Genomic DNA, 10,793 nt, shown 5'->3' on the forward strand with positions numbered 1-10,793 from the left:
TGGTTAACACAATAGAGGACAGCGCACGATTACAAATGGATCTGCATAGGTTGGAGGCTTGGGCTGGGATGTGGCAGATGAGGTTCAACACAGATAAATGTAAGGTTATGCACATGGGGAAGAAAAATCCAGGCTGGGAATATGTATTAAATGGGAAAACACTGGGGACGACTGACATGGAAAAGGACTTAGGAGTTTTAGTTAACAGTAAATTTATCTGTAGCGACCAGTGTCAGGCAGCTGCTGCTAAGGCAAATAAAATCATGGGGTGCATCAAAAGGGGCATAGATGCCCACGACAAGGAAATAATTCTACCCCTGTACAAGTCACTAGTCAGACCACACATGGAATACTGTGTACAGTACTGGGCACCAGTGTACAAGAAAGATATAGTGGAGCTGGAGAGGGTTCAAAGACGGGCAACCAGAGTAATAAGGGGAATGGGAGGACTACAGTACCCAGAAAGATTATCAGAATTGGGGTTATTTAGTTTGGAAAAAAGACGGCTTAGGGGGGACTTAATAACTATGTATAAATATATAAGGGGACAGTACAGAGATCACTCCCAGGACCTATTTATACCCAGGACTGTATCTATAACAAGGGGACATCCTCTACGGCTGGAGGAAAGAAGGTTTCTACACCAGCACAGACGGGGGTTCTTTACAGTAAGAGCGGTGAGATTATGGAACTCTCTGCCAGAGGAAGTGGTGATGGTAAACTCAATAAAAGAGTTCAAAAGGAGCCTGGACGTGTTTCTTGAAAGCAATAATATTACAAGTTATGGATATTAGATTAATAGGGACAGAACGTTGATCCAGGGATTTATTCTGATTGCCATATTTGGAGTCGGGAAGGAATTTTCCCCCTGGTATGGGGCAATTGGCATCTGCTTCATAAGGGTTTTTTGCCTTCCTCTGGATCAACACAGTAGGGACACAATATGTATATAGGTTGAACTTGATGGACTTTGGTCTTTTTTCAACCTTATGAACTATGTTACTATGTAAAGTCCAAATAGGTCACATCTACTGCCACACCTAGAGCTATATTCTTACTCTGCTTGTTTGACAAGTCCTGCCTTTCACAAAACCATGTTGACTTTATTGAATTATATTCTTATTTAAGATGGATTTGTGGATGTATACCTTTAGCAACACTTCAAATAACTTCCGCACCAAAAGAAAAAGAAAACATTCTGGCCAAAATAATGTAATGTGCAGCCCTTTTTAATGTATATGCTAACCCCCCACCCATAATGTCTGCACATTAGTACCAGAACCATCACGCACACCTTCCTCAATACCGGGCTTTATTTTAGGGTTCACATATAAACAAGCCCCCCACCTTTTCTATTTACTCCATTCGTTCTAAAAAGTGAGTAAGTGACCAGATATGGGTATCACCCCACCAAGTTTCTGTGATAACGATCGAATCATACTGTTCCTTGCTCACCAACATCTCCAGCTCACCCATTTTGTTTGCCAAGCTTCTTGAACCAATTTTGGGTCATCAGTTGACAAACACTTCACGACCGCAGGTTTAATTTGATGTACATACTTACTGTCAATGCTACCCTTTCCTAAAGCTAGACCCCCCCCCTCTTCCAATCTACTCTAGCTACCCCTCCATTTCTGTTTTTACCCTCCCACTCAGAACGTAGTTTAAAAACCCAACAATCCCTCCAGTCATCCTCTACCCTAATCCCGCTGGAATAACCGCTTCAGAGTTAACATTCTGTGTGTCTCTTTCAAATATTCAAAGTCAAGATCGGTTAACGTTATAGATAACCACCCACTTGGGGTTAGGGCTTGACTCTCCCTGCTCAGTCTCCGCTGGCAGAGGGAACGGTTCCCATGCTCTATTTTATAACACTGCCCCCTTCTCTGACCCCTTGCGGATCAGACTAAAATGGCTTTATTAAAAACAGTGAAGGAGCAACCACGAAAAAAAAAAATATATATATATATCCTTAACCCTTTTTTTTTTTTCTTCTTTCTAAGAGCAACAGTTGCTACTAGAACAAGAAGGATGTTTCGCTATAAAAAGGGTCCAACTTGCATCTTCTCTGGAAAATCCCATGTCTCCCCCTACTTTAGTAACTTCAACCCTGTAAACGTCTTGCGGAGAACCTGTACAAGGGGAGAGCGGCTTCAACTAGAAATGCAGAGTTGGCCCATCACATCATTAATGTGGAAAATGCATACGTAGAGCTCACCAGAACTTTTCCTAGCATCTATCCCAAACGCCAGACCCGAATATCCCTCTTGGACCGCTAAATGGATTATTTAAAGCATGACATTAAAAATGTATTTGAATATTCTCCAGCAGCATTGGATTTCTTTAATAAAAATATCAGAGTGTTTATTACAACACCAAATTTGAAACAAAACAATACACAAAAGCGTACGTCAAAGTTTTTGGCAAATGTGATGTGTAGGACCAGATGCATTCATTAAGTTGCGATGCAGGGTTAATTATACATTTGGCTAAATTTTCATTTATTCTGGTGGCATACAAAGAGAATATACCTGTACATATAACAAACTTTTATATAGAACCCCTGCCATTAGAGAATAGTCTATTTCCAGCACATGTAAAAAAAAAACAAAAAAAAAAAAACAACAAACAAAAAAAACAAACACACTAGTTAAAAGGAACCTGAAGCCAGGTGGCAGTTTTGTAACCAGGAGCCAAAATCTAAGAGTTATAATGAACATTTTGCCAAAGAGATATGTTGTATTTCCCAAGTGAAATTTAAGTTCAGGGTTCAGCAAGTCCTGCACATTCACTGCTTACAGATCCAAAAAACAATAAAAAAAGCACCATATATTTAAATCAGGCACAAATTAAAAAAGAAAAAAAGTGCACACATCTGGTTACATTTGTATCGGTAGGCTTTTTGTTTCTTTGGATGCCCAGCACTACAAAAAAAAATAAAAAAAAAATATATATATTTATGCATAAATACTTTACTAGTCAAGTGCACAAGTTAACAATCATGAAGCGAGCGAGATCATAGAAAATGTTCTGACTGCCATCAGCCAGTTTGCCCGGTAGACCTCAGCCAAATCAATAAGGAGATAAAACATTGAAACCAGTGAAAGTTCAAATCAACATGAGTGTTGAAGAACAAGGTTTATGTTTGATGCAGTTCTGTTTAAACATGCCTCATTTGAAATGGAATTCAAGGGAAGAGTTAGGGCAGATGACAAATGCCAGCAAGATCAGCAAAACTGCTAACCTAACAAAATCTAGTGACAACCGATTTAAATGGATTTTTATATAAAGCCTCCCCCCTCCATATTCATACATCAAATCAAGTCAATCCAGTCTAATAAATAGAACTTCTGAAAAGCTCCTTCCTGGTCACCAGGCTGTGTGTGTCCATTGCCTACAAAGTATTCTTCTGAATGCTTTTCTGAAGTCCTGATTGAAGATGGTGTATATAACAGGGTTCAGGGAGCTGTTGCAGTATCCTATCCAGAAGAAAAACTGAAAGACACTTTCTGGGACATAACACAGCACAGGACAGATGGCTCCCAAGCTGTAAGTGAAGAAGAAAGGAAACCAGCACAAAACAAACACACCAATAACGACAGCCAGGACAAAGGTAAACCTCTTTTCCCTGTTGATGTGGCTTTTCTTCTTTGCAAAGTCTGGTGCAGAGTCTTTGTTCTTGTTAGCCAGTAACACTACACCTTTGATAGTAGCGACAGTGTCCATCTTGGTTAGGCCGTGACCATTGGTATGCTTTAGGCCATCATCTTGCGGTCTGTTGACCGGCTCCGGTAGTTGGATCACTTTTTTCTCTGGTGTAGGAGAAGACACCGGGAGAGCTTGCCGAGAATCCTGCTGCATGGAACCAGCCTTTTCTTTTGTAACACTTAAATCTTGACCATGTACAGTTGAACGCTCCAGCCAGGGTCTGGTTGTATGGCTTAAAAACTTAGATGCCGCCACCTTGGATTTGGTATTGTCTGTGCTTTTCCTGCTCCTTTGTTTTGCTATGAAGTATATTCTAATATACACCAAAATCATGATAAGGCAGGGTGCAAAGAAAGAACAGGTGCTGGAGGAAAGGATGTACCAAGGGTCCTCGTTCAGTTTACACTGGGGTCTTTCGTTCTGTAGATCTTTCTTTTTACCCTTGTAAATAAGTGGAGGCAACGAGATCAAAGCAGCTATGGTCCATACTATAAGGATGATGCACTTTATCCTTCTAGGAGTTCTCTTTGAGTTATACTCAATGGCTTGGCTGACCGACCAGTACCTGTCCAAGCTGATGGCACATAGGTGCACGATGGAGGAAGTGCAGAAGAGGACATCTAATGCCAAGTACATCTCACACCAGATCTTTCCAAAGTACCAATAGCCCATCAGTTCATTGGCCAAGGAGAACGGTATTATAAGAGTGGCTACCAGGATGTCTGCTGCTGCCAGTGACACCAGGAATAGATTCTGAGGAGCCTTCAGGGAGCGACTGGTAAGCACAGCTATAATAACCAATACATTCCCAAAAATAGTAAATAGGATGAGGAAAGTGATGATTGCAGCTATAACCGCTGTGGCTTGCAAAGAGTAGGAAAGTTGCAATGCCATAGCTCTTGTATTAAGAGTTTGCCAAGGGCAGCAAGAGGGCAAGAAAGTGCTAGGAAAGCATAAAGTACCCAGGTGCAGTCTTCATCTGTACGCACACCAGAAATCTTAGAGCTTATCTTCAGGTACCGAACTTTCAGGAACTCCTTCAAGAAAAAGTTTTCTGCTGTCCTCTCTTTGCTTCTGTAAGGAAAAGTAATTCTTCTAAGGATCAGTCCCCCTCTTTGGTGCTTTATTCCCCTTGGATGCTTTAGTATCTTCTTTAACTGCTGTCAGATCAGCATCTTGTGCCCCTCTCTTCTTCCTGAAGAGGAAACCGAGCTTTGTTCTGCTTTTAAAAAGGACTGCATATTCCCACCAGCCCCACCGAGTGATGTCACCCACTCCACAGCTCAGCCCCTTCACAGAGGGAGGGAGGCAGGCAAACATTTTTAGCTCCCAGCGTATTTGCTTATTTTCCTAACTTTCACTGTGCAGCATTTATGAAACCTAAAGTATTTGTCAGCCTTTTTACTTGGACGGCGTGTCCACCAACAAAAAGGCAAAGCAGACATCTCTATCGCCAGCACAGTTCCAGTTCTTCAGATACACGGTTAATGCAGCGTATTATCCACAATAACCAGGTGCCAGAGCACACAGAAAAAGCCATCTCATGCATCTGAATTTTACTTCAATATCTCAAATTCTGCTTTTACACTTTAAGTGCCAGAGCCAAAAACTTTATCTCTATGCCTGCTTCCCACCACACATAATATATAAAAAAAAAATCCTCCAACTAGCTCATAATGCAATTATGTATACAGATTTTTAATAAATGCAAAATTTGTGTGTGTATATATAATTATTACAAAAGACGTACACACAAGCATACAAAAAAAACTTGTAACCATCAATCTTAAAGAAATAGGAAACTTAACCTCTTCTTTGCCAATGTTCATTTGCTATTACCTCTTTAACTCCTGGGACTGATCAGTTTGCTTTCAGTACCATGAACAGCTCACAACCCACACCAACAGCTCCCTCTGTTGGTTTGATTCAAGAAAAGCAGGGCTGCAAATGAGACTAGAGACAAACCCTTCATTAAAAATACATTTATTGAGCAAATGCCCCAGTGCATTGTTCAAACACCTGCCTGTTTTTTTTTTGTTTTGTTTTTTGTTTTGTGTTTTTTTTTTTTTATACACATTGACCGGCATAGACATTATCGAGCACAATGTTTTCATCTGAAGGACCTCTAACTCCTTCCACAACAACCTGAAAGATAAAAGATTACATTAAAATGATGAAGCCAGATACACAGTAATGTGCAATAGGCAGGTGTGAAGGGGGAAAAAAAAAAAAAACAAAAAAAAAAACACTAAAGAAAGAATGCTACCAAAAAATAGCTATAATACTAAAAAATAATAGCTATACTATAAACAGCTTATTTATTGACCAGCCTTTGCTTCCTAAATAGCATCAATTCCCTGAAGTACACTTACACAAAGTCAAGGATTTTGTAGGCATTTAGTTACACAGAAACAAATATCAAATTTGACAGATAAGAACCGATGCGCCCATCTAGTCTGCCCATTGTTCCTGATGTAAGGGGTTTATATCCCTATCATTCTTTGTTCAGGTTCTATAGTGCGGAAAGTTTTATGTATATCCCATGCCTTTTTAAATTCCTTCATTGTATTAGCCTCCACCACTGCCGCTGAGAGACTGTTACATTTATCTACTACCCTCTTAGTAAAGTAGAACTTCCTTATGTTAGTAAGGCTCTGGCTCTCTAGTTTTTGACCGCAACCTCTTGTTCTAACATCACTCTTCCTTGTAAATAAACTTTGTTAAATCCCTTGAAGTATTTAGATGCTTCTATTGCATCCTCTCTCTCTTCTCTCCTCCAAACTAAAAACGTTTTAATTTCTGTCCTGCGAGCCAGATACCATTTTTGTAGCCCTCCTCCTGACTCTCTCCAATGTGTAGGGCCGCCATCAGAAGTTTTGGGGCCCCCTACAGAATATTTGGTCTGGGCCCCCATCCCCAGATGACCCTCCCTCCACACCACCAGGATTCTCTCTTCTACTCAGGTTTTTTGGTGGCAGAGATGGGACAGACGAGCCATTTGTGGACAAAGATGTAATTGAACCGTGGCAGGAGACTAGTGACACGAGTGCGTCAATTTTATTTCTGCTATTCAAAGACACAGTACGGAGCGGATAGGATTACACACAGGTGGAAATTCTATACACGCGCTCGCACACACAGTCATAGACATAAATACATTTTACATTATAGAAATGTGTAGGAAGCCTTGAGAACCACGCTGATTTCAGATTTAATATATTTATATTGTAATATACATACAGTCATTACCAGACATAAGATCTCTCAAACGAGTAACCCTTCTATTAACAGAACACAGTGTTCCCAATTCTATATTCTGCTTTGGCATTTTTTCATCCCAAGTGCGTTATTTTCCATTTATCAACATTAAACTGAAGCTGCCACACTCTTGACCATTCTTCTAGTTTACGTAAATCATGTCCCATTTGAGTTGTTCAACCTGGAAGATCTACACCGTTACACACTTTCAAATAATCTGCACCATTAAGACCTTCTGTAATATCACTAATAAAAATATTAAAGGGTACAGGTCCCAATGCGGCTAGTGGCGCCACTAGTAACAAGCCCTTCCTCTGAATATACACCATTATCCACAACCTTCTGCCTCCTATCGCTCACTCATTGCCTTATCCATTCAACTATTTTTCAATTTATTTATGTCTTCTAAAATGAAGAGCGCTTCTTCAGACTGATTTTTGTTACACGTAACAGTTATCCATGCAGGCTATGTACATGATCTTTCACTGATCATACTTTATCTTTGATTTGGAAAATTAGTAGTATAAAATATATACATTTAAAATTAGAGCTTCTAGAGAAAATTTGACCGTAACATGTGCGCATGTATTAGGTACACTTAATTATCCAATCGCAAGTGTGTGAGCACTAACAAAAATATGCATTACAATTCAAAATCAGAATGTTTTTACCTGCAAGGCCTTGTTCCAATAGGAAGGTATTAACTGAATATACGTCTTAGCCCATTCCATTTGCTTGTGCCCACCAGTTGACCACAACAGAGTCAAGTTGCCCGGAAAGTCAGTCCGGATGTAAACATTAAGTGTACCTTTCACAGTGAGAAGATGAAGAAGCAAAGAGAAAAGGGTTTACTTGCACTCGTGCTAAAAAACATATGAAAACAATTTCAATGTTCATTGCAGGAACTGTATTCAACTATGTGAATAACTATTTAACAAGGTGGGTTCAGAGAGTAAAAGTTAATAGTTACAAGTGCTTGTGTACTTTCCTTTTGCGTCGCATCTTGTTCCTTAGTTAAGAACAGGTTGTTGCACAGAATTCCCTTTATTATGGTATACTCACCCATCGTGTGATTGAAGGAGCCATACCAAAAGGAGATGCAGCTAGTGTCATTTGATACTGGACTCAGAAGACGAGCTCTCGCGCCTGGAATTTCTTTCTTTGAGAAATTGGTTAGCGACAGGTAGGCACCTGTTGGACACAAAAGTAGTAAAACACAGTTTCTCAACCAATTGCGTATATTGGCTTTAATATGATTTACATGTAACAAAAAATACCTCCTGGTTTGTCCAAGTGCTTCAGGGATCCAGTTGAGATCCAGTGACGCCTATGTCCTTTAATGAAACTCCAGTCAATATTATCATCCACACTCTGCCTCCATCCACACAGCCCATTCTCAAAGCCACAAGCCTGCGGATGACGAAGGATCTTTCCATTTTCTCCGGGATGTACCCCTTTATCTGAGTGCATGTTGTAGAATGAAGCAGACGAAACACCAGGAGGCACTTTTTGGGCAAGAAATAACTTTGACAAGGCACCTCTCATCATGCTTTGGGGATTTTCTGCCACATTAAGTACATGTGAAACATTCATTCTAGACAGAGAACGCTCCCTGGATACCTTTAAGATTCGGTATAGGTGGTGTTCTAGTTTATGGCGTCTTGGCGAAACGCCATCCTGACCAATGGGTTGTCTAGATTTTCTCATAACAAGCAGCGACTTCAGATTTGCAGATGTTTTCTTGGAGTGTGGTTTTCCATCAATAACACCGGGACGCAAGGATTTGGAGAATTTCAATAGGCCCTGAGGCTTGTCCGATAGATTTTTAAGCGCCTTCAAAGATCTTTTGCTAACTATTTTAATAAACTCTTTACTCAAATGCTCAACACCTTTATCCTCAAGGTCATGCACTGCATCCTCAGACTGGCCAGAAAATATATCAGATACTGAAGACATATTAATTGTGTTTGCGACCATGGTTGTTAATGTGTTTTCAACAGGTGGACTCCCATTTGTTGTTGTAGATGGGCCCTCCTGTATAATGCTTTGGTCAGCTGGTTTATATGACAAAGTCCGAGCAGCACCGGCCAAATGTTTATCGGTAGAATATATTGATGGTTTGGTGGCCTTTTGGATTGTTCTATCAGCTACCTCACTAGCAGTGTTGATTGGAACTGGGTTGGACACCCAAGTAGAGACATCTACCACACTTTGGGATTCAACACTTCCAATGTTGTTTTGATAGACAGATGTACGTATAAACTGCTTTCCCATCCCAAATGTCAGAGAGGGTTTTTCAGTTTGCAAAAACATCGTAGACCTAGCCCAGTTGCCAGCCGTAGGAGTTGAGTGTTGAATCATCTCTGTTACGAGTAACGGCTCTGGGAACATATATGTCGGCATTGTCATTGCAACATCAGAAGCTGCTTTCTCCTCAGGCAATGCATCCATTTCAACATCGCCACTGCTTTCTGGTTCAGATACAGTAGTCTGGGGATTAAGAGCAATAGTGGACATATCTCCTGACACATTAACGCGAGTGGATGCAAGACTAAATGTAAAGTCTGTAGAGCTTTGCTCAGAGGTTGAAGACTTCTTGGTAGATCCTGGTGTTGACAGGTTTGTATAATCTGATTTGTGATTGGTTTCCATGGCCTCTACTGAACCTTGTGCATGGGTGAAAGCCTGAGCTGCGGCCAAACTTTCTAAAGATGCACGAGGTGGCTGTTTTGTAGAGTCTTGTACAATGCCAGTTATGAAATCGGAAGCCAGAATGGCCGTTGGCTCACTGGAACCATGGGTGAGGATTTTGGATGATGGCGAGCTGTGCGTTGGCTCTTTCATAAAGCCTTGTTTGGGTGCAAGGGTCTCAGCTGTAATAGTGCTTTTTAAAGTAAAAGCCAAATTACGGGTTTGTAGAAGGTCACTGAAATTGCCATTGCTGCATGGATAAACAACTTGTGCAGAATGAATAGTTACCTTCTTGTCATCTGCAAAAATACCAGTTCATTAAAAAAAAATTAAAAAAAATTAAAATGGGAAAAATTTAACCAACCTTTAATTCCCATAATCCATGTTTCAGCCTTCAGCAGAGTATTCCGGGGACACTTTGCCACCAGGTATTGGGGCTAAAATATACTCTTTATGGGCAGGGGGGACAAATATTATGCAATATATCTTATAAAAACCACCAGAACAGAGTATGCAAATGCTAATTAACCATTTCCTGTAATGGGTTATATTAGAATTTAGGACAGCTTCTATTCCAGGCCCTTTGTTCATTATACATGCTCCCTGCGCAAGAGCGACTAATGATCACTGGGTATATATGCATACACACACACTCTTCAAAATAGATAGCGATCATTCATCATCAACAGGTAATGAGGGGGTCTTTCTACAAAAAAAATGACTATTTACCATCTGATGGCTTGTACTGGGGACAAGAATAAAATTTGTTGACTCGTAGAATGTCAGAGTAGCTAAGGTTGTACCGCTGGCCGATACCCACATCAACGTTGAGGTTACGAGGTGTAATTGTGGGAAGACCAGATCTGCTGAAAGCATACCTGAAAAGAAAGCAAGAACATGTAAAAGTAAAAAAAATATAAAAAAATAGACTTTAGATTCACCAAGTATATGCATCACAAAGAGGTAACATGAGATACTTGGGATTTTATTTTTGAGGCTTGCGCAAAAAAGTAGACAACCTTTCAGTCTACAGAGACCATATTTTACGACGTCAAACAACCGGCAAAGTCTCCCTCAAAAATATTGTGCGTAAATTGAAAACCAGCGCATTGCTCTTTGATAATAGAACCCATTGA

At 40.3% G+C, this 10,793-nt stretch overlaps 1 protein-coding gene across 1 annotated transcript; it reads right to left on the reverse strand.

Annotated features, from left to right (window-relative positions):
• Positions 1–3,369: 3,369 nt before the first annotated feature.
• On the reverse strand, positions 3,370–4,602 carry LOC149300183 (alpha-2B adrenergic receptor-like). The gene has a single exon (XM_089485587.1). It carries the CDS (start codon positions 4,600–4,602, stop codon positions 3,370–3,372), a length of 1,233 nt encoding a protein of 410 aa, XP_089341713.1.
• Between the last annotated feature and the right edge of the window lie 6,191 nt (positions 4,603–10,793).

Source organism: Sceloporus occidentalis, unplaced genomic scaffold (genome assembly GCF_023333645.1).
Source record: "Sceloporus occidentalis isolate IW3139 unplaced genomic scaffold, rSceOcc1.0.p SCAF_26, whole genome shotgun sequence".
Taxonomy (NCBI): Eukaryota; Metazoa; Chordata; class Lepidosauria; order Squamata; family Phrynosomatidae; genus Sceloporus; species Sceloporus occidentalis.

Bases quoted from the DNA above. Each gene is read 5' to 3' on its own strand.
- LOC149300183 (XM_089485587.1), bottom strand. From the start codon at position 4,602: ATGGCATTGCAACTTTCCTACTCTTTGCAAGCCACAGCGGTTATAGCT.